The sequence below is a fragment of the Rissa tridactyla genome, chromosome 5 (assembly GCF_028500815.1).
Source record: "Rissa tridactyla isolate bRisTri1 chromosome 5, bRisTri1.patW.cur.20221130, whole genome shotgun sequence".
In the NCBI taxonomy this organism is placed as follows: domain Eukaryota; kingdom Metazoa; phylum Chordata; class Aves; order Charadriiformes; family Laridae; genus Rissa; species Rissa tridactyla.
This window is the reverse complement of record NC_071470.1, coordinates 11,341,655-11,367,303: the sequence shown is the minus strand read 5'-3', so window position 1 is coordinate 11,367,303 and position 25,649 is coordinate 11,341,655. Positions and strand designations below refer to the sequence as shown.

The window sequence follows — 25,649 nt, the reverse complement described above, 5'->3', positions numbered from 1 at the left end:
TACAGAAAGCAACAGTTTTAAATGAGTTACATTTATTCAGTTAAAAAATTGACAGTTAGTAATGGTCACATGAACACCAGGGAACTGTATCTACATTTCCTGACGTCAATATGAGCGGCACCGGGGTTTTTCTGTTTGTTTTCCTTGCACGTATACAAATCTAATGCCAGTTAAAAAAAACAAAAACAAAAACAAAACAAAAAAAAACCCCCAAAAAACAAAACAAAACAAAACCGAAACCCAAGACGCTGTGAAATCAACACTGCTTAAAAACTCAAAATCCCGCCGGATATATTTGGAAATAAATAATTTTTACCTTTCTCGTTTGAAAAAAAAAACAAAAACGACTCGCCGACCGCCCGCTTTCAAAGCAGTGACATCTTTAAGACCGTTCCCAGAAGGGTTTCATAAATAATTACCCATTGATTGTCTATTAATGCAGCATCTCGCAGTCTCAGCTGGGGGCTCTGTATTAGGCCATACAGTATTTTGTTGAGACACAGTGTTTTGTTTTGTGTTTTTCACCCCCCCTCCTCCCCCCCCCCCCCCCCATTTTATTTCGGTACAATTTCTTCGACTATAGCACGTCATGCCGGCAAAATTCATGCAGATGACAGAGCATGAAGCGTAGCAGAGCTTAAAATCACCTGTTTAAAACCAAAAACGAAACAAAACAAAACAAAAAAAAAGACACGGAATGTAGTGTTAAAAATCATGACAGTGAAAAAGCAACGATCCAGTCCCGTGGACGACCAAGACAATTTCAAACGTTCTCTCACAGTTGTCTACGATTTGTTTAAATACGTCTTTTAAAATCCAAATTCACTTAACTCTCTTCAACTTTTTCCACCAGGGATAAGTAAAAAAATAAAAGGTTAATTATTAAAACTAGTCTCTTTTCCCTTTTAATCAAAATAACCATTTTCCAGCCCTCTGACTGTACATCTAATTTTAATAATGATTTCAAATAGAGACACTTACGAATCCGACACGTTCGGCACCTCCCGATGCCCCAACATTTAAAACACTCGTAACGATACCCGGCTGAAACCTCGCAAAATAGAAACGGGTCTTGAATCGACTCCAACATTGGAAAAAGGCCACATCTTTACACCTTCCCGACATTTCCAGGCAAATTATAATCCTAAGGGACACTTAGAATTACCGAGCAGGCAAACGAGCCGCCAGATGATTCTCTCTCATAGGCAACCGTGCAACTTCAAAAAGCCTCTTTCCTTCCTTCCTTCCTTCCACCCGAGGAATCCTTCCTCGCTAATCCCGTCCCCTGGCCACATAAAACACGAAGCCCCCCCCGGTTTTAGAAGCCTTTTTAATCTTTGCACTTTGAGCCTCGAAGGATCACCATATTCAAGAAACATTTTCCAGAAATGTCTCTCTTGACAGTTTTACGCATGTTAAGTTATTCCTCGATGCCCCCCCCCTCCCCGGCTTTTAACAGTTTCACTGACTAAAGAAATAAACTGCTTTTCAAATAGTCTTTTCAGTAAAGTGCTTGGTATTACTCAAAAAAAAAAAAAAAAAAAAAAAAAAAGAGAAAGTGCTATTTAAGAGAATTTCTTTTGCTGTGAAAAAACCTGCCTGATATAGCTTCAGTTTATTCGTTTTCACCTAAAGCTGAAACGAAACCTCTCTCTTGTAAGGATACCGGGTTACTGGTTTTGGTGTTTGGCAGCAGGCGGGACGCCCGCAGAAGGTGGTGACACACTGGAACCGCAGTGCAGAAGGTAAACCTTCTAGGTGAAATGGAAGGCATATGGAGAGCTCCTACTTAGAATCCTTTCGTATCTATATACAAATACAATATATATTAAATATAATATAAAAATAAGCTATATTCTTTTTTTTTTTTTCCCTCTGAAGTTATCCTAGAAGCTTTTCTTCAAATCCTCACCCGTCGCAGGCAAACAATGTCTGTCTCCTCAGCTCCACGCGGTCACGCCGCCTTTTCCGCGCCACTCGGAACCACCAGCCCGGTCCTTCATAAGTCCAACCCTCTCCTTAACGGGCTCCTTCCCTTCTGTCGGAGCCATCTCTAACCTTTGCCCTCCAGAACCTGCAGCATCGCGGCCTTCGTTACCCTGCTATTTATTAGGAGGTTGCAAATTAAGTCTACGAGTGTAGTAAAGGAGCCCGGGCAGAAGCAAAAGGCTGATTAAGAGGCGACAGCCTGGTTCTCCTCTTCCCACTAAAGATCAAGGAGAGTTCAGCAACTGATTCAGCGACAGGGGAAAAGCTGCAGAGCCTTTAAAAAAATACGCTTTTTTTAGTCATTAAGCTGTGAAACAAAGCATCCGCATCCTCGCACGGAATCTGGAGCAAGGTCTACACCCTCGCTTGCCCGATTCGTGGCAGGAATTTTTCAAACGCGTGCTCCGTTTTTCCAGTTTGTTTCTTTGAATTTCCCCGTCCCCTCTCCTTTCTCTACTCGCCGGCAGTTCTGCAACGGAGCGACCTCCCTCTCGGGTTACAGAAAAGCTGCGCCATCAAAGCGGACGTTTCGCTAGTTCTCTTTCAGCCATCACCTAATTCCTCTCTCGCCGAGCTTAGCCTTTTTACTGACAGACCGATAGCAGCACACCAGAGTGTTTGGGAAGGGGGAAAGAGGATGAGAAGTTTAAATGAAGCTTTATATAAAAAGCCGCATCATTAACTGTCTGGCTGGTATCTCTATTTTCTGTAATTCTCAGTATAATAGCTTAATAAAACCTATTTTACCGCTATTCAATAGTTCTAACAGCACTATTAAAGCTCTCCCAGTTTTCTTTTTTAGTGCTATATTATTATGGTAATTGGTTAATTTTTAATTTTAATCTAACCTATCTTCCATTAAGCAAAAGTAGCACAGACGTCTAGTCAACGCAGCTTAATTTTGAAACAAGGTGGAATGGCGTGGTAGGGATAATAGAGCAAGGTAGGATTTCTTTACACAGAACTTTACAAAAAGGGGTTTTGGACAATTATTCCAGCCCAGTGAATGCCAGAAATCCCTTTAAAAAAGGGGAAGTTTTCCTTGCTGTGTTTGGTATTGGCATCTGTTCCTCGCTCCAGGTTGCAAGAGGCTCCTCGGAGCAGAAAACCATCCCGTTCTCTTTGGTACTGTGTTTCTCCCACTCTCCTTCCTTGTTCGCTACTCTGCTTTTTTGGTGCCAAACTCCTGCTTTGTAACTCGGGGGAATAACAAAAGATCTAAGGGTGGGATGCGTGCGAAGGCAAAAGCCGGTCTCGGAACGCGACCGACTCCACCAAAGGCTTGGCCAAACCGGTATCGCCTTCCTGCGGGTTTGGTTCCTCCAGCAATACAATCAAACTGCTTCATAGTACAAAATAGTCCATCACCATTTGGTTACATTCATTCAGCTCCTCCTCAGCATTCAAGATTAATCCAGCTTTCTCTCCCTAGTACTAATTTTAACTGCTTTTACTGTTTTTAATCATCAGATCTATCAGCATTTTTTCATCTTCCTCTGAAGTTCTGGTTTCCACAAACTAGTACCTTAAAAACCTACTGAACGTTTACTTAAAATAGCACATCCTATCTGTTGGAACTTTTTATTTTCTTTATAAAGTGAAGTTGCCTTCTGAAGTCTTAGTTCAGTGGTATCTCTTAAAATCAATAGCCTGGTAGTGTTAAATGCAACCATGATCTCCCCCAACGCACACTTTAAACGCTACAAAAATGATTTAAAACAACAACAACAACAACAACAACAAAAATCAGCTTATTGTTCCTCCTCCTGCAAAAAGAGTAATGGATACTTTTAGATTTTGTTGATCTTTTAAGAGCATTACCTTCAAGGTCTGAGATTTGAGAGACTCCTCTCTGTTTCCGGCTAGTGTTTGAGGGGGAGCACCACTCAAAAATGCTCATGTTCTCAACTCAGACCATAATCAAAACCAACACAGGTACAGAAATAGCTATGAAGAAGAGACACAAGTCTGGCTGACAACGTACTAAGACTTCAAAATCGGAAATGGTTACAGATTGAAGACATCGTAATTCAAGATGTTCAACGTTATCACCTGAATTCAAATCAAGGCACTATGGGTTTTGTTGTTGTTGTTAAAATGACCCTGAATTAGTTCTGACTTAGTTTTGAAGGAGAATAAAAAGATTCCAACATATTTTAACAAGTTACAATTCTCACCACAGAGAAAGTGGTTAAAAAGTGCCCAAAAGGTTATTAAATGTAAATATATTTTTGTGCAAATTACTCCTATAACTGAAACATTCTTGAAAATTACTCTTTTTTTTTTTTTAAACCTTTTACATAAATATTTCCAACTATGAACTATATCAAAAGATAGCTTTGGGGAATAAAATTCCAAACCATCCGCAAGAAAGCAGTGCAAATTCCTATTTTTCAAATAAAACGATGAATTAATTATACGAAACGATGGATGATCCTCATGAATCTGAATGTCCTGAACCCTGATGCGTGATCACCAGTTCAAACAGCTTCATCAATAATTTAACTTCGAGAAGTCAACTAACCAACACACACTGTACCTCACCGGACAAACCCTGACATCACAGACAAAGCACAAACAAGAGACTTGTGCCCACATTAAGGGTGAAAATAACGATGCATCGTGTTGTAAACAAAAAGGGTAGAACAGAGGAAAACATCAGGCTGAGTATGGCGTGAGAATTTAGGGAAACGAGATTCAAACCTACAAAGAACAGATTACGTTTTCATGCATCATATAAAATATTTTGCTCTTTCTCCTTTTATGCAGACATATACACAATATTTACAGCATCTGTACAACAGAGAACTGGATTTCACACAACATTTTCAAAATATTTACTGTCCCATAATCATCTGAAAAAATTAGATGGTTTTTGGACTATATTCCTGGCATTTTTTTTCTGCTAATTCAAACAATTGCTCCGTGTCCATTTTAACACTTTAAAAATGTACAGGATGATAAAAATAGCAATATTTTCAGCATCCCTCTCATTTCAGTCACATTTTGAGATTTCACCTGGACAAATTAACACATGGCAGCAAATCCTTTAGAACACAGAAACCGGGGCACTATCGAAGTTGGCCACGTCCCCACCACCGTCTTGTGGCTTTTCTTAACAGATTCTGGAAGTCAGGAGTAGATCTCAACACCACGGCGTTAGAAAGCCTTTGTCCTGCTACCTCCGCAGCCTCAGTGCAACCGTGTTGTGGAGCAGCCCCCTCCTGGCAGTTTGCTTAAAAAAAGAAAACCAAAACCAACCCAGAGGCAGAGCCCCACATTATTGTGGCTGAACTTTGGAAGGATCCGTCATCTTGTCAGTTCTGTGTCGTGACAGTTGCTGCTGCTGCTGCTGCTGCTGAGACTGATGCTGCTGGTGGTGGGACTGAGTAAAAGTGCTTTGTTGTAGTGGGAAAGCAGCAGAGAGGATAAGCTGAGCTGACTGATTTCCGTGAAGTAACCTGGATGTCTAAAACAGGCAAATAGGAAAAGATTATTTTTTTCCTGATGCACCGGGAAACACAGGTCTCGCTGGTTTTTGAAACTTTTCACAAGGTTTCAATCAAAATAAACTTCTGATTTGGTCATTTAAGCCGAGCAAACAATGCAAAGTTTAGCACATATGAGCATCTGACCAATTAATAAAACAGCTGTAACTGGTCGCCGTAATTTCCCGTGACGATGGGAAGGAACACACGGCAATTTGTCTCCATTTCAACCCACACGAGCATAACAGGGCTTAAGGAATCTATTTGAACAAGCGCAGGTGGCTGTCACTGCAGTCAAACGAAAACACAGTCCATGGCTTGGCACAGCCCACATTTATCCCCCCAGCCAAAATGAACAACGAAACCGCCGCATTTGCAGCCCCAAACAACTCCTTTGAAGGCAATTAATTACTACCGGAAATAGTACTTTGTCTTAATGTTCATCTTCTTAGAACTAAAAGATGACGGTTACCGAAGAAAAGCAACGAAGGATGGGCGCAAATGCACTTGGATGTCTCAATCCAGAAACATACGCTGCAGTAGAAACTACAACTACATCGACTGCCGCACCTACAGACTCAGACTGCAAGAAGCCCCAGTGAGCAGAGGCAGGAAAAGCACTTTTCTCCCTTTTTAAAGAGTGTTTGCTTCACTTCAAATTCTAGCACTTTTAATAGCTTGTATTAAAAATACTAAACTTTTGCCTGGAGAGAAACTCTAGGACAGGGAACAGACCTTTGGAGATCTTCACCTTTCACAGATCTTCTGGTTTTCACCAGAATTAAGTCAAAATTGTACAACCTTTATAATTTATAAACAGAGGCACAGACATTACCAAACTGCTAAACGGCATGGTTGTTACGGTATTGTTTTTATATAATATACACATTTATATAATATATATATTTTTAATATATCTATTACAGACTTGTCAGAGAACACATGCCAATCTGTGCTCTGGTTTGATTCAGTTCAAGAGCCTCCCGCTGCACGAGTGCTAAAATTCTTCAGCCCTCTTCTTGAGAGTCAACTTGCAGCCGAAAAGCCTTTGCCTGATGCACGACTGAAATCGGTGTGTTCCCATGAAAGATTTTTTCAACAAGATAGTATTTTCCGCCAATGACCCAGAGAAAAAAGGTTTTACTCAGCCCTAAACACAACCGTAACCATTCCTTGTGCATATAAATGTAGGTTAAACCCCCAATTACTTACTGCACTTGTATATATTCCAACCATGCACAGGGTCCCAAATTTAGTGCAAATGGGAGACCAGACATAGTAAGAAATACTTGCAAAATAAGGATATTTAATCATGTATACTCTTAAAGAGTAAAAAAAAAATAATTTACAATCCCAGAGTAGTTAAAGAATGTTAAGAACGTGCACAAACTACATTGCGGTAGTTACATGGGCTTTATCTTTCTTTGGAGAAGGCAGCATCAGAGGTCAAATTAAGATAATTTTTAACCCACGTCTTCTTGGAGGCGCTTCTTCTCACGTTCTTCCTACCACTACATCTCCTCCACCAACATCACCTGCTGGTGAGCTACATGCCCGCGATAAACTGGAATCAACAAACGGCAACAGATTTTCCCATCAATTCTTTCTACCTTCTGTTTCGTTTCTTTTCGAGACTGCCTATCTCTAAAGCCTTTGGGTTTCGCCTTCCTTCTCTTTTAATCTGTCCTCTCTTCTTTCTCCACTAAAACAAGGTTATTCTCTACTTTTTGCTTACAAGGTTACTTGCTGCTCACTGGACAGATGTTCATGCCTCACGTTACAAGGACGTGTCTTGCTTTGGGCTGCATGCTGCTTTCCAGACCAAGCAATTCTGTTTGAGGTCATCTCTCATACCTTCTTGCATTAATATGAGAAAGCAAAGAAAACGTAAGCTGTTTTAAAGGGAAACATCCACTTCTTCATCCCATGCTCAACTAAGAGCAGTGATTCAAAGGAAAGATATAGAACAGGACAAAGCAGAAAGTGAAACTGCAGGAAAGACAAGCTCTCCTTTAAGTAGTAAGATTTTAAAGAATGGCTTCAGAATAAACTTATCTCACGCATCAGGCTTGGTCATAGGTTACCAGGCTGGATGGGGCTTTGAGCAACCTGGTCCAGTGGGAGGTGTCCCTGCCCATGGCAGGGGGGTTGGAACAAGATGATCTTTAAGGTCCCTTCCAATCCGAACCATTCTACGATTCTATGATTTTAAGCGCTCTGTTTGCAGATAAAGCACCTCTAGGACAAGCTAGCAATGCTGAAAGTGTCAGGACTTTGAAAAATTTGCAGAGAATGCTGCTTTACCTGTAGGAACTGCTGGGGGTGCTGGGTCAGCTGCGGCTGAGCTGGTTGCTGAACCGTGGTGAGCTGCTGCTGCTGGTCTTGCTGACTTTGCTGCTGCTGCTGCGATAAAGTCTGTGGCTGCTGCTGTTGGGCAGCAAAAGTGGGATAAGCTGTCACCACCTGTCCCATAAACATCGTGCTTGGTACCATCACTGCTCCACACGCTACTGGGGCCGTGACAAGTTTTGTTACAAGCTGCTGACCTTGAGAAAATCTGTTAATGGAAAAAGATATTTGGAGATTTGGAGTCCCTTTAGGAAAAAGAAAAATCAAGCATCACGTGCAGTTGAGAAATGCAGATTTGTGAAGCTCATACTTTGCTATAACAACAACGGTTTCGATAAGCCTGTGAACATGTTATTTTGGGCAAAGTTTAGTTTAACAGTTGTATCTAGATATAGTTAAAATAATAAATCATGTGATTTTTTACTGCTACTTTAGTTCCTTTTGCATATGATGCAGCTACGTAAGCATATCATTATAGCAAGTCATCTGAATATTGGTCTTGAAGATATACCTGATTTGTCTTTCCTGTGTAAAAGTGGTTACTGCAGCAGCATTCTGGTTATTGTTCTGTGGTAAGCTAGAAGGAACCTGGACCACATTTCCCGTTGTTGGCTGAGAAATCACCATAGTGTTATACAAAGGTGCTGAGACTGTGTTCTGTGACTGACCGGCAAGAGAAGACTGTTGATTGTGTCCACTAACTACATTTTGTTGATTATGCTGAAAAGAAAAAAAATATTTTATGAGACAGTAATTAGAACATAGCCAGGTACTACAGCTGCCCTCCTCATTGTCATTGCCAATTATTCACAACTGACAATGTTTTTCTATTACGAATGAATGCTCAATTTCAAGTACGCAGGTATTTCTGCTGACTGAGGACTTGGAGGTGGGACTGGCCCTCAAACATCTGAAAATCTCTTACATTAACCTCTTCTCCTCTTCAGGTTATTTTTTTCTGTATTTTTTCAGCTACTTGCATACTGTTTGCTCAAGAGCCTGTTTTCTACTCCTTTAGCATCTCTGTGTCAGGCTTAGACTGAAATGTGCACACCACGTCAATCAATTTCTTACTTGCAAGCTTGGAACTAGCTTACTGCCGAGATGGTAACACTGTGCACCACTACTCTGCCTCTTCACAAATCTCGAAAAGAAAGTATGGAATTTGGATAAAGGTTCAGAGGAGGGTGACCACAGAGTCGGAGGTATAAAGAGCCTCCATATACAAAATGATCAAACCCAGCAGAAGTGTTCAGCTTGAAGAACAGGCTTTTATGGAGATACATGTGACAGAGGATTTGAAGTCATGTATGACCGAGAAGATGAGAAATGAATAGCTGCTCAATGTGTTTCCCAGTATATGAGCTTGGTGGTAGGTTTAAAAAACAAACAAAATTTCAGAGATAGAAAAGCTGCAGAACAACACTGTGAGATACTGTGGATTTCAAAAGTTTACATGGAATCAAAAGAAACTGAATGAAGTCATAGAAGAAAAAGGCTATTATAGATGTCATACGCCTATGGCATCTAACTGAAACTGCCGAAGAGTAGAAAAGTCAACTGCAGAAGCACCAATTTATGCTCGTCCTGCTCCTATGCTTTTCTAGTTATTTGCTAACCTAGTACAATTCTCAAGTTGTACCTTCTGTCAACAGAAAATTAAGAGACACTCAAAAAAAGGCAAGCTAAAAGTTTTCTTGGTACTGGTCTTTCCAAAAAAGCTACTTGTTATTAAATATATACATGCCTAAGTCTTAAAATAAAAACAAGATCTGAAGTTGCATTATCAAGAACATAAACGCATTTCAATTATAAAACTTGGAACATCAAGAAATTAATACGACTCAAAGGACATTGGTCCAAAAAAATGGGGAGGGGGATGTCAGGGACGCTATTGTTGTGTTTTAGGTATGGTTTTGAGCATATATTCTATCCAGCAAAATCAATAATGAGAATTTTACCTGCGTTGCAGTACTCTGCAAAGGCTGCTGCTGTACCATGTGTGGAGCACTTATATGGCCTGTGTTCATCCCACTTTGAGTCTGATTAGTTTGAACAACTTGACCTTGCATGTTTATTGGCGTGAGCTGCTGAACATTTGAAGAATTTCCAGAAGCAAGCTGCACAGAACCAAAGTTGAGTCCAGAAGTTGACTGCTGCAAGAACATCTTAAAAAAAAAAAATATCCACAAGTTAGCTTTTAAGAAAAATCTGTTAACTGTGCAAGACGTTTTAAGAGAAACTGAACTTAATTATTTTAAATTAATATAAAATAAAGTTTCATCTTGGCAATTAGAAGTGTTGAAACAGCACTGCAGCCACCAACAGCAAAAGGCCCAACTCCCATATGGGGTCAATATTCAGAGACTCTACTGTAATTGGTAAGATACGAATCAAAATCCTGATTTATAGAGCCCTAAACATTAAGGTTTAATATTTGTTCTTGAAGAAAAAGTACTATTTAGAGACTAACTTGCAACGTAGTCTACAACTGTCTACAGACAAAATGTATTTGCGATCACATTTCTGTTTGTAGGATCTCCAGTAGTGAAACAAATTCAAATGAAGAAAATCTCAGAATGAACAGATCCAGGCATAGCACCAAGAATGTAATTTTCCTTGGCAACAAAGAAATCATAATGATTATAGTGATCTTTCCAACATCATCATCAGAATAAACTGAATTCAGCACAAAAATATTTGAGTCTTTCCAACAAGTTAGGCCCAAGACTACGAGGGAACAGGGTAATAAGGTAGAATGTCCAGCACTGTTGCGGTTTGGGTATTTTCTCAATTATTTCTTCTATATTTTCCCTAGTTTCCACAGACTTGAACAAGGTCCCTCCACAGTGCATGAGAAGAGAGCTGGGAATGTCTCCTTTTGTGTCATCTGTAAGTTTACTGCTGTCAGGCTTAACGCTAGACACGATAAAACACTGAAAATGGCACATGCCAGAAACTCCTACTCTTCAACAGAACTTAAGCTACATATTCAATACTTCTGTGAAGTAATTTTTTCTACTCTTTATTCACAATCCACACTGAAAATATTTACATTATTTCCTTAAGGTATATTTTTGGTTTGGGTGGGGTTTGTTTTTTTTTTTTTTTCTTAAACTAGAAAAACCTAATAGGGTCATTCTTTTCTTCCAGGGAGCGCTGCTGAAAAGAGAATGTTTAAAATTAGAAAAAAATATACTGGTTAAAATACAGCTATCAAGTAGTCAGCTGCTTGACTGAGTAATGCATCCTCTAGACTTCTTCTCTGGTTCAGTAACTACTTCAGGAATAGCATGGCCAGCAGGAGCAGGGAAGTGATGGTGCCTCTGTACTCAGCACTGGTGAGGCCTCACCTCGAGTACTGTGTTCAGTTCTGGGCCCCTCTGTACAACAGGGACATTGAGGTGCTGGAGCGTGTCCAGAGGAGAGCTACCAGGCTGGGGAGGGGTCTGGAGACCAGGTCATATGAGGAGAGGCTGAGGGAGCTGGGCATGTTTAGCTTGGAGAAGAGGAGGCTGAGGGGAGACCTCATTGCCCTCTACAACTCCCTGAAAGGAGGTTGGAGAGAGGTGGGTGTTGGCCTCTTCTCCCAGGTGAATAATGACAGGACCAGAGGAAATGGTCTGAAGTTGCGGCAGGGGAGGTTTAGATTAGGTATTAGGAGGAATTACTTTACTGCAAGAGTGGTCAGGCACTGGAACAGCCTGCCCAGGGAGGTGGTTGAGTCACCATCCCTGGAGGTGTTTAAGAAACGTCTAGATGTGGCACTTCAGGGCATGCTCTAGTGGCAGAGATTGTAGGTTGTTTGGTTGGACTCGATGATCTCAAAGGTCCTTTCCAGCCATGAAGATGAAGATTCAGTACATCATGGAAAGTACAACCACTTCACCAGGAGGGTATGTGGGTAGACCACAGCCTGACAGGACAGTTTAAGAAACAAAAGGTAGGAATTTGACACCTTTGAGCTAAAAGAGGGAAATACATGCTTATCTTGCACATTTTGGATGAATATTCTAATGGCTGCAAAACTTTGCAAGAAGGAACTACCACTGCATCCTTTTACATTTGGGTTTAGGCAGAAGGTGGGCTTGAGCTGCTCAACACTGACAAGACACAGTGGGGCACTTCCAGATCCATTCAGAAGCAAAATGGCAATTAGTTTCACGAACAGTGGTTTCAGATGCTATGGCTTTTAGGCACACCAGGCCCAGACTGCATCTGTCAGCGGGTAGGGAGGATCAACTTATGGAATTAAGTGCCCAAGTCTCATTTTAGATGCCTGAATTCTCTACAGATCAAACCTGTAAGAGTTACAGTAACTCACCTGGAGCCCTTGACCATGGACAATTTGAAGCTGCTCTTGAATCTTACGCAACTCTTCCTGCTGTCGATGAATATTTGCCTCTATCATGCGTGTTCTTTGCTCTAGCTGGTCCTTGAGATGCTGCATAGCTCCTAATTGAGCTGAAAACTGAAACACAGGCTGTAGTGTAATGAATAAATTAAAAGCTGAGCAAAAATAATGACATTTCATTTACAAGCAGTAAACACGCTTCTCCACAGTAGCAATGAATTCAAGCACCGCTTTTTAAACTGCTAATAACCATAATCTGAGGACAAAATCATTAGCATGAAAAAGTCACAGAACTCACATTTCACTGATGTCACATTTCATTGATGCATCAGAATTGGTGAACTAATAAAAACAAATCCATAGCAAAAGAAACTGACTGGTGTCCAAATCACCAAGACTCTATAAAATGCCATAGGAATTTACATGGTACTAAGAATGTTAAAGCTCTCTCAGGTTAAAAATCAGAATTGTTTACCAAACAGTTTACCAAAAAAAATTAACCAAAGCTAAACCATATGCAAATTAATTTGGGAATACCCGCAGTCCCAAACTGTTGAAGGCTAAGCCCATAGAGAAATTATGTTTGCCACATCTGTTCTTCCCTGCACATCAGTATAACCTGATATTTTGATACTTTGATACAGGACATACTGGTTGGATCTGATACCACTGTTCTTATTTCACAAAAGTGTTTCATAGATTAAGTTGCCTTGTGTTACAAGCATATCAGTAGAAAGTTACCAGCATAGTTGAAGGATTTTTAAATTCATATCCTAAAGTATTTTATCTTAAATTGTGTTTGCATCTGTGTTTATAATGGCCAAGGCTGAAAACTACATCCACACATATAACTGAAAGGAAAAAAATAATGGAAGCGTCAAATTGGGGAGTTTGCTCATTTCAAGAGAATAAATAATGCTAAAGGTGACTTTGGCACCAAAGAACGCAATTTCTGAAAGAGAAATTAACCTATTCAGAACCAGAATGTTTAAAAATTAAACAAGAAACCAACTTAATCCATACCTGGGACATGCCAGACTGGAGCTGTAAAGTCGCAGGCTGAGATATGGCTGGCTGTGCTACCGGTTGTCCGAGAGACTGGGAGCTTAAAGACTAGGATTTAAAAAATTGTTCCATAACTGGAAGAGAATGAACTTCATACTTGACATGAAATATTTCTTTACGTAAAGTGTTAATTCCAAAATAGCATCATATGAACACACGATAAAAACAAGTAAATGTTTCCTGAACTATCTAACCATAAATATTAGAGAACTGGGAACACACGAGCAATTGATTGTATAAATACTCTCTCTCTATATATATATAATTTTTCCACTGCTAAAAATATACAAAAGCAGTAGGTATAAAACAGGAAAAACAGAAATTACAACTGCTTAAAAGTCTTACTTGTGGTAAGGAAAAAGCTTTTCAACATGTTTGGAAATTGACTCCTTTGATTTATTCTTAAATCAATATTTTTTAAAAATGCATATTTTATTAAGCATCCTATTTTTGAAGTGAATGTATTAGTTCAACTGGAACATGAGTGCCAAGTACATGAAGCATGACATCTTCTCGTGTCACCAAAAAACTATATGAAAGTATTCACTAATATTCTTAGAGTCATAAAGCTACGTGAATTCTCTACAGGGATACACAGCATCACATTAGCAATTTTATATATATATATATATATGTGTGTGTGTGTGTGTGTGAGAGTGTATAAGTAATTATATACATATATATATATATAAAATGCAGAATTGTAGGAAGAACTTATGTGTGAGAGAAAGCGGAGATTCATACACAGTCCTGCAAACCCTAATGCCAAAAAATGCATTCTCATATCATTAATTATTATATTGCCTTAAAATGCAGTATACCCAAGTTGTATATTGAGGATACAATTCTGATAGTCACGTATTCCAAGTGAAACTGTTACAGTTTAAATTATGTGCTTTCAGAAGAAATAAAACAAAGACGATATGGATTTAATAATACCTTTTAAAGGTGAATTACACTGATAATTACAAATTTTTTCTCTGAAGAGTTACCTGACTACTCAGAGACGATCTTCTTTGTGCTGTCTTTTCATGACCAGTTAAGCTTTGCCTCGGAGGAGTGCTAGTGTCCACTGTCATTTTAGTTGGTGTTGCTGACAATGTACAGAGTTACAACAGAGGGAGACACGTTAATAGTAATCTCAATTCTGCAATGCAATAATCAAATCCCAAGAAGCTTTTCACGAATAAAAAAAAAAAGGCTGAAGGCTTGCACTCTTTTTATACCCTGACTATCCAACAAGAAGGCAATCCGATGGATTGAAATAGGTTGCTCTTGTACTTTTAGAAATAGAAGTCACTATACAACCTCTGCAAATCTGAGTGGTCGGCAGATCTCTGAACTCTCAAAAAGGACATTTTCATTTGCACACTTTTCATAAAATGATGGTTAACTGCTAGCAATGCATTTGATTAAAGTAAGTAAAGTAGAAAAAGTCTTCACCTGGAAGGCTATTACATTTTCAACAGTTGGTGCTTACATGAATGATCTGATACCGCAGTATGTGAAGATTTTCTTGAACTCCTGGAGGAAGCAGAAGGTGTGGGGCTGGTATCAAACCTTTCCAGTGCTTCTTTGAGACTCACTGTGTTTATGTGATTGTCAGATCCAGAGTCCTGACTCTGAAGAGACACACACAAAGAACAATTATTTTATTTAATCAACCCCCTTACACAGGTGACTGTGCAGAAGCAGTGGCCTGGTTGGTAACTGTAAGCTCAATTCCCATTTGTGGCTTTTATCCTTGGAAAAGAAACCAAACCAAAGCCATATAAGCCTAGAAACCAAAATGCACGCAGACACAGGCCACAAACTGACTGCTGAGCTGACCTCCTTCCCTAGCAACTCAATTCACTCTGAACACTTGTGTCAGGAGTGAACTGCTTATTCTTTTGAGGGAGGATGAGTTAATTCCACAAGGAGCACTATCAAATGAAACTTGCTGAACTGCCATGGGAAAACACGACAGAGCATCTGCACAAGCTGGCTTATCTAAGACTCACTGAGCTTCCAAGGGCATTAACTCAAAATGAATTTTGTATACTTCAAAGAAGTGGGACAGAGTCACACAATGGACCAGCCCCCACTTTCCTCTTGTGAATTCCTTTAAGCCATATTTGTGTGTTGACCTTGGTTTTGCAGATTATGGGTGCCTCCAGTAAGGAAGAACATTTATGAATCAAACTCTGCGGGAATCAGATCTTAATAAGGACTTATGGATGTTGCCATGTTATAACTACATGCGCATGAACTCATGGAAAGAGGAGGGTAAGAGTTCAGGGCAGAATACAGTTAAACGAACACCTTTCCAAGATTTCTTGGATCATTTTACATAGTCATATTATTTAGAGGTCAAAATAATTATTTTATCTGTAACAGGACAAAACAATTCTTGCTGCTGTGTATGTGCTTACATATTGTTTTTACTATGAAAGAAAGAAGAGGTAAAATAAAATTATATTAGACACTCACTTTATCTGCTGTTATCTCTGGAAGAGACTCCTCAATACCAAGTTCTCGTCGTCTTTCTGCTCTAACTTCTGCATAACTAGAAGAACAAACCAAACATGACTAGTATATTCTTGGATGATTTAGAAAATACCTCAAAACCAAACTCCTCAGAGGTACCTTGGTTCCAAAGTATCCCAGGAAGTTTTCCAATGATTCTTTAAACTGCTATGACTTCTCTACCTCCAAAAATACCAACAATACAGCTTCCATGCCGTTAGAATTTCTCTAATACAGATTTTTAAAAGGTAACTTACCTTACAACAGTGTGCGTACAGACAATAAACTCTGGCCTGGAATTCCACTGGTGATAAGTGATGTAGTAATGCGTTTGCAGCCAAATCCATTGCTGTCCCTTTGTAAGGAATCTGTAGTAACATGACTTCCCTTTCCCGTACTGCATCACTATAAAAGTGAAAAATAAAGTTTATTGTCTTTCCAGTCTGTAAACATTGCAATTACATAATAAACATTGTTTTGTGGCTTCATATGGCCCAAAACCATATCCAAATCCAGTATTATGACAATGACTAAGAACAGGTTTAAAACTGTAGCTTTCTTCCAAAGAAATTTACACCGCACTTTTCAGAGAACTCGCAGAATTCAAACTTCTATTTTTGTGGGATTTTTGACATATTGTGATAACTTTACGTAGAAAAAATTTAAATATAGCTCTATGAAGAAAACCATAGCTAAACAGAAAGCTTATTCTATTACACGTTTAAAAAATTTTTGCATTTATTAAACATCACAAAGCCTTTAAAATGCTATTGGAAGAACTGGAGAAATATTAGTCATAGTGCTGTGCATTCCAGTTTACCACAAAGAAAACTCTCAATTATAAGATAAAGTTAAATCTGTTTTCTAGTTCTGTATCAAAAGAAAAACGATGAAGATCAGCGGTGCAATAATGTCAAATGAAGGGAGTAAAGACACTTCACTCAAATACATCACTAAATTTCACTACAACATTTGTACAACTTGACAGACTTTAAACTGACATCTATAAAGCAAACCCGTTTTACTGTAGCAGCTTAGTCGTACTCACAATGCTCGTGACATTTTGCGAGATTATCTAGATCATCCACATGATAATAATCATAGCCTGATGTTCCCAAAACTTCAAATGGAAGATAACCTATTATCGGAGGTGCCCTAATTAATACAAAAATTAATGTCATTTTATTTTCACACACAAAAACCCAACCAAAAATTGTTTCATTATATAACTTTTCTTGTTTACAGTATGTGCTCTGAAAAAAATTAAAAATTAAACCCAACGCAAGCTATGCGTACTTAATGCTGATTAGTGAACTCTAAATATTACAGTCACCACTGTGATTCGGCTACTATTGCTGCTATACATAGAAGGAATTGCACCTGTGATCCAAGAATAGGAACTTCCATTCTAAGCTATGTCTAGATGTGAACTCTTCATTGGGTTCTTCAACAGTGCACATTTCCTAAAAAGTAAAAAAATAAAAATCTCTCTCAAAACTGCTCTATTCTAATTCATAAGCTCTTTCGAAATTCAGACTTACCTAAAGTTAGTAGATAACTTCACAACAGTTATAATGCCATTTTTAGACAGCTTCGTTGTTTTTGCTTGTTTAGATGCATAGTACTGACACAGAAACTAATCTCAGCTGTGCCGGGCTGACACTCAGTTGATTTAAATGGAACAGCCCCGGCATGAGATTAAACTCAAGCTCAGTATCTACAAACACAGTAGTACAAGCAGAAATCCATAGTTGCTGTAGTTATGCTTTTAACGTGTAACAAGCAAAAGAAGAGACGCAACACTCGCACCAGACACTGATCACAGTATATGCTTATAATGGGTAAAAAACATTAGCAAGATGGTTACATTACTTTGACTTTAGGGACAGGATTCTTCCTTTTAGTGAGTACGGAGTACTCCAAATCACTTTGCCTTGAGGGCACAGGCATGTACTACAAATAACACTCTCTTGTGACGTTTAGAACTCATGAACGGTAAGAGAAATGTTTGTATTTCCACTACTACAACAAATCCTGAAGGTATTCTGTACATCATTTTAAACGTACTCCACTCAGACATACGTGCAATCAGTGCATGTCAGTCGATTTCTATTGTCCCCTTCCAGAGAGGCAAAGACGCCCCTCCAAGGACTGTGCCTCCTGCTGAGACAGTAACAAAGATAAATACCCCAAGCCAAGATTCTTTTGCAAACTCCACTCGTACTCCCTTACAAGAAGAAAGATGGATGATGGAATACATGCCTACATACAAGTATACCCCTCAAAGAACTACAATAAAGAACAGAGATCAGTAAATCATTCTTTTTTGGACACCTGTGCACCTTTGCCACACTTGTAGGAGCTTGCAGTGGTATTCCCATTGCTAGGAACACCGTAGAATCTAGCAATGATCAGATACAACAAAAATGTCCTGAAGGCTAGAGTATGGAACCCGCTGCTGCACTGACAGAGGACGACATTCACGACAGATGTGGACAGACGAGCACACTGCTGCTCTGCAAACGTCTATAACTAAAATGGCCCTGCGGAAAAATACAGTAGAAGACGAACTCTTGTTCCTACAAAGGGGCCACCTTCCTTTTCATTCTTTCAGGTTATAATACAAAGAGTTTAAGTGGATATTTTGCATTTCTTTAAATAGATATTTCTAAGTTTTCTTTCTATGAAAGAAAAAAGTCAACCTATCTAGGCAATGTTTTTTCCTCACGTTCACTGGTGTAAAATCTCAAGACAATGACCAGAAAGTGAGATATATGACGGAGGTAATGGCACAAGTTTGTGCCATTGGCACTCGGGGCACAAGTTCGTGACTCTTGGTGTGACTTCCAGTTCGCAAAACGTAACCTTCAAAAGTGAAACTACACCTAAAAGCCAAAGGTCATCTACTTTCCTACAATTACAGCATTTAATAAAGCACCACTCATAGCAAAGAAATGACAGAGCAAGCCTATATCCTTGAGATATAGTTTTGATTTGTCGTTTCTTTTAATGTAATTATTTTGGCACGAGTTGAAACAAAAGGAAAAATAACTTAAGTGCAGGCAGTAAAATCACAGTCGAACCACCATCGTTAGAGAGGAGCTGACAACAGGTTAGTATCTGATTACTCAATGAATTTATATTAATGATTTACAGATATTCCACTGTAAAATAGCCCTGGGTAGAAGCTATTTTGTTCAACAAGGCATCTTGTTGATGTTGTCAACATCATATCTAGAAAAGACAGGAGTTCCATTTGTAAGAAAAAGTATTCAGGTAGAATCCTTTTGGCTGGATTAATCCTGTTTTCTTGATAGGATTCAATCATTTACCAGCCAAAATGCAAGACAAATGTTTTAAAGAATGTATAGAACCAAATCCCTTCATTGGGGAGCAAAATTTGTGGCACATTTTTTTACAAAAGTGGTGGGGTCATATGCAGAAAATAAAAATGTGAACTTTCAGAGATTATTCTCTTGAATACTATGTCTTTCTGCAAAAGCACTGTATACCCTTGAGAAATTATATTCTATGTAAAAAAACCCACAGAACCATATACCATCTGAAATAAAAAGTGGCAGATGAGCAGGCAGGTTCTACCTTAAATAAGGCGATCCAGTACTAAAATACACATCTCATTACTGGCCGCATCACGCATCTGTTAGTAAAGTTACCGGGATGTTAACGTTCCTGACGTAACACTTATTTGCTAGAGTCTAGTCAATGCTAGCCTCGATAATAACGGATGTCATCAAAAGACTATAAACAAGCATTGTCAGATTAAAAGTTTTCATGCTGATGTTAATCTTCTTCACAAGAATGTTTCTCAGATGAACAGCACAAGTTGAAACCCTTGAGAGGATCTTTAAACCCCTGTAACGTGAAAGGTTCCTTAGGCTCTCAGGGCCTGGAAGTTCAGGTGAAGAGGGATGAAAATTTGGCCAGAGTATTATCTGTAAGGCTTTCACCCTCAAGAGACCAAGAGACCTGAAAGATTATAAATGGATGTTCCTCATCCTCCAAATATTCTCTTCCAGAAGTAGGAAACACAAAAATTTTACTATTGTACATTCTAAACTGTCAGACTTTGACAGATAAAAATATTTACAAATACTGCTAGGTTGGTCTTTTTTCCCCATGTATTTTGTGAAGCAAAAAATCACTTATTTAACATCTCTACCAACCATAGGCATAACAGGAAGAACATTATTTAGACCCGCACGGGAAGAAAAGCATCAGATGAAAGATTTCCATGGCTTCAGAAAAAATAAACACCAAACTCTCTCTGGCATGCAGGCTGGAGAGACCCAATTCCTATTCAGCCTGACAAAACTGAAGAAGTTTATATGATTCTGCACAGGCTCCCTACTACACTTCCAAAGTGCAAAGTATGTAGACCATGTCTTCAGAGGATACCACCGACAACCTTCAGCTTAAGACACTACTGCATTCAGCTTACATGCGGAATATTGAAATATTCAAAGAGTTCTGCATGACAGACAGCAGCCTAACCACGTGCCATACACATTTCATGGCATTTCTTCACAAATGAATTGTAAGAACAGATGTTTGATAGCAGACTATCCTGTACCTTGATTAATATATTTGTAGAAAACATACAGTCTGAATCACAATCACAGACTATCCTATACTGTATCCTGAGTATTTATTTTGATTCATTTTGGTGAGGAACAGGCTTATACTTAGTAAAGTCTATACATTTCACACACATCCAATTCTAAACTTGTAAAGATATCTTCACTGTGCATTAGCAATTAAGCAAAACGTTCTCTTGAAACAACTGAGTTACTGAATAACAAAACAGTACTGAAACACAAAGACTTTTATTACCTCAAACCTGACTCTCAGTTGCTGACAAATAATTCAAGCTTTCATTAAGCCCTAAAGGATCTGCATCTGTGTCAAACTACAGCAAGATCACCAGCAGCAAAAACTCCACATCCAAGTGTCAACTAAAATGATTAATTTTTCCAGTGAAAGTGGAATCTCAGTGTTACCTTTCATTGTGATTGTTAAACTTGTTAAATTATATTTCTATGGATTTCTAAATTTATTTCTTGCATATTACTATTTGATATGATTATTTAGAAATGGCACTCACGATAGCAACCGTATTTGATACTTTGCATAACATTTAACCTATTTATATGTTACCTAAGAAACATAAAACACTTTCAGTTTCATATAATAAAATGCCTTATGTTTTTCGTTAATCGCATTTGAAATGTGTGCATTCTCTCTGAAGTTTTATTGTTCAGAGTACATTTAAAAATGATATATAAAAGTGATTTCATTTGTATATACCTTGATAAATTGAGGTGTAGCTAATCTAACTGTGGCTACAAAGCAAACTTTGTCTTCATACGAAGGCCGGTGCGATCGCTGAATAGTTCCTTCAAAACCGTTGTGCGCTGAGTTGGGAACTGAGGGAAAATAGATGAGGTCAACACAGATTACAATGTAAGCATGAAGGAAAAATGGCAGTAATGTCACAAGACAAATGGCCCAATATTTATCTAATGTGATTTGCTTATAACTTAACATGCATTAAGAAAAATGCTACGTATAATATATACACGTATATATGCACAGAACAGTAGTTGTACAGTAGTACTGGGAACACAGTCATCAACTAACTTTCTCAAAGAACTAAAATTACAGTTAACATGATATTATCTGTGGCAAAGCAGTTTTAAGAAACTAATAACAATTCTAATCCTTCTTGGTAACTATTAAAAATGACTGGAATACATCTTCAAAAATATCTTTAAAGTCTTTATCTTATCCCTTCTCCTTTGTTCTTCAGAGTTTATCTTGCTTTGTAAGTTAGATTTTTAAATTCTGAATGCTTTCATTGCTCTACTCTGAACTCCTTCCATCTGCTTTCCTTCTGACAAATGGCGTCAAAACCAGAATGAGGACATACGGGTGCTAAGAAGCGCAGAGGGATTATTTCATGTGGTTTAGACTATATTTTAGGAAGACTTTTGCATTTTCACAATTTGGTGATTGGCCATGGTGATTTGGTCCTGTTTGGTTTACATTCCACAGTAAATCCTTTTCCTCAAGGCCTGCGATCTCGCTGACTGTAACCTTTTTCCATGTTCAAATAGTTTGTTATTCCTAAACGTAGTGACTTGCATTTGTTTAGTCAACCTGAGGGGTTTTTTTTTAAAAAAAATTATTTTCTAAATGTGGGGCTGAATTCTCATCCTGTTTTTAGTGTTATTGCATCATTTCATGACTGAAAGCTGTGTTCATAACATTAATGAAAATACCAATCAAATCCAGTAGTCTATGAAAACTCCATTTTGAGGGTGAACATCAGTAATCTTTCCAACCAGTTTCTGTAGTTTCTCTCCCACTATTTTAATTAACACGTGCTTCTCTTGCACGTCTGTGAGAACAGAATATGACAAGTGTCAAAAGTATATTTATAAAGTCCATCATTTATTTGCCTTTTGTCCTCTCACCCATGCAGTGTGTTACTCTTTGGTAGCGGAAACTGAACTGATTTGATGCTGTTTCTACCTGAAAAATCCACAGTGGTTGCTATTCAGTTCCTTGCTAGCTTCCTGAAGCTCACATATATAGCTTAATTATTTGTTGTGGAATATTTCCCAATATTTAATTGCAAGCGATAGGTCTGCAGTTTCTAACTCCTCCTCTTTCCAAGACCAGCACTATATTTGCCCTTTTCAGTCCTGTTTCTTGTCTTTTCTATAATATTACATACCTGCATTTGGCACAAAGACTCAACCTCTCCCCATTTTGTAAGAAAAATTACTGGTATCACATAAAAAAGCATAGGTTTATTTACAAGATGCTGGGTTTGCTAATATTTTTCTGGCTGACCAAATAAACCTGCCTCTCAGGGAAATAGCACGGGCTGGCCAAATAAATCAGAGATGTACTACAGAGGAGTAATATTAGTACATAACTAATAAAAATAACTTCAATGGAAGGGAGAAAGAATTCAGTGCAGAAAACTGTAATGGCTCATCCACTTATCTGAGTGGTAATTTTTGGCAGTGAAAGCACAGAATCGAAATGGGGGGGAAACCTAAATTTTACTTCCCAGCTCACTGCAGGTACTCTCAGTACCACTGATATTCAAGTTACTTAGTCACCTGCTTAAGTATGGATTATCCGTAATTAACTGAATTCAGGCTATTTATTTTAAAGCATTTGCTTAATTTTCTCTTACATTCTTTTAAAAAATGTTTTACAAGATACTAGTTTTCTTTAATTGAAAGCATTAAGCATAATTACCACATTTTGCATTCAAGCGCACAGACATGTAATACTTGACAGGCAGTTTTTCTTCTTTTTCTTTAAAACAATATAGAAGTGATATAACTCTGCTTCAAGCTCTTCTTTTGAAAGACTGATTTTAGTCCACCATTAAGTTTTGCACAATGGTCCCAAGCCTGTTTAACCGTGAAGGTGCCCAAGTATTCCACTCCAACATCCCTGAAATTACTTACCATTATTCAAACACTTGAAATTTCCTATAAATTTTACATATTCATAGGTAGGTTGCTCTTTTGGATCTATTGTTCCTCGCAGCATATGGCAACAGAATTCTAGTTGATTTTTTGCTGAGGAAAGAATAAACAAATTAAAAGGCTACATGCTTGATGAAGCTCACAGGAAATGTGAAATGGAAAGCAGGAATAATTAAGCTGCATACTTATTGAGATACTGTAGAAGTTGTGATTACAAATGGCTACTGCTTTTAACCAGCACATTAACTAACCTAAAGAAAAGGACTCCTTTAGAATTTGTGCATGAAGGGTCTGAATGCTAATGACACAGAAACCCCCTGAAAACTAGAGCTATTTTTGAGAAGCACCTGCCCTAAATTTAATTTTACTAAAGCATGTGCTTCCAAAACCCATTAGGCTGCTATGTTTTCATTCCTGCCAACTCCTACAACTGTCTAAATAGAAGCTGTATAAACAAGACGAACATTTCTAATACATGGGGAAGTCATAGAGTAAAAAGCAATCCAACGCTCAAAATTTTATTTTTTTTGGGGGGGGGGGGGGCTTCTTCTTCTTCAGGGCTCACCCGTATGTTTCTGCTAAAATAACACGGGAAGAAAAGAACTGATCACATGTGATACAAAGCAGATTATTTTTAACACGACTGGTTTCGTCTAGGGTAGAGTGAATTTTCTTCATAGTGGCTCGCGTGGTGCCGTGCTTTGGATTTTGACTAAACCAGCACTGGTAACACAGGGATGTTTTCGTTATTCCTGAGCAGTGCTTGCACAGCGCAAAGGCCTTTTCTGCTCGAGTAGGCTGGGGGTGCATGAGAAGATGGGAGGGGACACAGCCGGGACAGCTGTCCTAAGGGCTATCCCATGCCATATGACATCGTGCTCAGCAATAAAAGTTGGGAAAAGAAGGAGGAATGGGGAGAAGACGGTTTGTCTTCCCAAGTTACCATTACACCTGACGAAGCTCTGCTTTCCTGGAGACAGCTAAACACCTGCCTGCCGACAGTTAGTAGTGAATTAATTCCTTATTTCGCTTTGCTTGTGTACATGGCTTTTGCTTTACCTCTTAACCTGTCTTTATCTCAACTCACAAGTTTTCTCACTTTTACCCTTCTGATTCTTTTCCCACCCCCCTGGCGGGAGTGAGTGAGCAGCTGCCTGGGGCTGAGCTCCCCACCGGGATTAACCCGCAGTAACTACTTACATTTTAAGTATTCTGGTGTCAATGAATCACTTTCCAGCAGATGAGAAGACAATATTTTATAAATTTCTGAATGTTCCCCCTCTGGGATAAAATTAAATACACTCTGATCCACAAGATCAGACTGAAAGAAAAAGATTTAATAAGCATTAAAATAATGGAAGACATACAATGTCACAAAGCCTACTATTTTAATGCAAAACAATTCCACAGATCAGAAAAAACATTACTGACTCAACAAAGCCACCTGCTGGAATACAGATGAATATTTTGCAAGAAAAAATCTCGCTTTGATCTGTCTTAATTTTGACACTGTGAACCAATTAATAAAAAATACGATGAATGCAGCAGAGAGACATACACATCAAAGTTCAATGGAGCTTGAATTAACCTCCCTGGGATGCAACAATTCCAAGTAAAGGAGTATTTTAATTAGAAATTATAGGGTGTTGTTCTAGGGCACTGTAACCTGTCAGTGGCATCCAATACATTGAAACAATGTCTTGGAACAAAAAAGAGTCTCTCCCTACATCATAGAGATTATTATGTTACCAATAATTATATCTAATTGCAATTGATTTTATGAATAAATTTCATAATCAATTCCCCAACTATGTACACAAAACTGGGAACCATAGAGATGCATGCAATAAAATGGAACAACTGATTATATGCATAAATGCATTTGATTAAGTACTCAGAAAAGATGGATCATAGAATGTATGTTTAGAATATATAAATCACACCCAAAAGCAAAGGACAAATGTGCCTCTGAGAAACTGGTAAACTCTACTTTAAAAAAAAAAATAAAAAAATCACAATTACCTGGACATTTTTGTAAATTCTTGAGCTGATATCATGCATACCTTAGTGGAATTTGTGTTTTGCAGAATCATTTTTTAAATATGCCACTCCAAGACTTACAAAATACTCTTATCACAGTAAGGCAACTAGCCTGTAACAATGACTTGTCCCTCTCTTCTAAAAAATAATTCATTGTTTCGCTTATTCATTGTTTGTATTTTTGAGTACTAATTAGCCTCATTTCAGAAAAACATTATTCAAAGGTAACTTTAAAAAAAACCCTAGGACGTTACATTTACCAGTGATGTATGCCACCAAGATTAAAGAAGAGTTGAGTGTGATAAAACCCAAATTATATACCTAACT

The 25,649-nt window shown here is 38.4% G+C and overlaps 1 protein-coding gene across 11 annotated transcripts in view; it reads right to left on the bottom strand.

The window, feature by feature from the left end:
* CLOCK (clock circadian regulator) overlaps window positions 1-25,649 on the bottom strand; it is a 65,990-nt gene continuing 40,341 nt past the window's right edge. For 10 of the 11 annotated variants that reach the window (XM_054201993.1, XM_054201995.1, XM_054201997.1 and 7 more), the window contains 15 exons: window positions 24,483-24,603; window positions 23,262-23,375; window positions 21,079-21,197; window positions 17,134-17,216; window positions 16,802-16,908; window positions 16,011-16,158; window positions 15,718-15,793; window positions 14,726-14,867; window positions 14,238-14,338; window positions 13,204-13,293; window positions 12,151-12,309; window positions 9,788-9,994; window positions 8,338-8,546; window positions 7,782-8,034; window positions 1-5,458 (listed from right to left, as the gene is read on the bottom strand). In XM_054201993.1, coding sequence (XP_054057968.1) covers window positions 5,270-5,458; window positions 7,782-8,034; window positions 8,338-8,546; window positions 9,788-9,994; window positions 12,151-12,309; window positions 13,204-13,293; window positions 14,238-14,338; window positions 14,726-14,867; window positions 15,718-15,793; window positions 16,011-16,158; window positions 16,802-16,908; window positions 17,134-17,216; window positions 21,079-21,197; window positions 23,262-23,375; window positions 24,483-24,603 — 2,118 coding nt within the window. In that variant the 3' untranslated portion in view covers window positions 1-5,269. The remainder of the gene's footprint in view (window positions 5,459-7,781; window positions 8,035-8,337; window positions 8,547-9,787; window positions 9,995-12,150; window positions 12,310-13,203; window positions 13,294-14,237; window positions 14,339-14,725; window positions 14,868-15,717; window positions 15,794-16,010; window positions 16,159-16,801; window positions 16,909-17,133; window positions 17,217-21,078; window positions 21,198-23,261; window positions 23,376-24,482; window positions 24,604-25,649) is intronic. The other variant, XM_054202002.1, reaches the window with a different exon arrangement.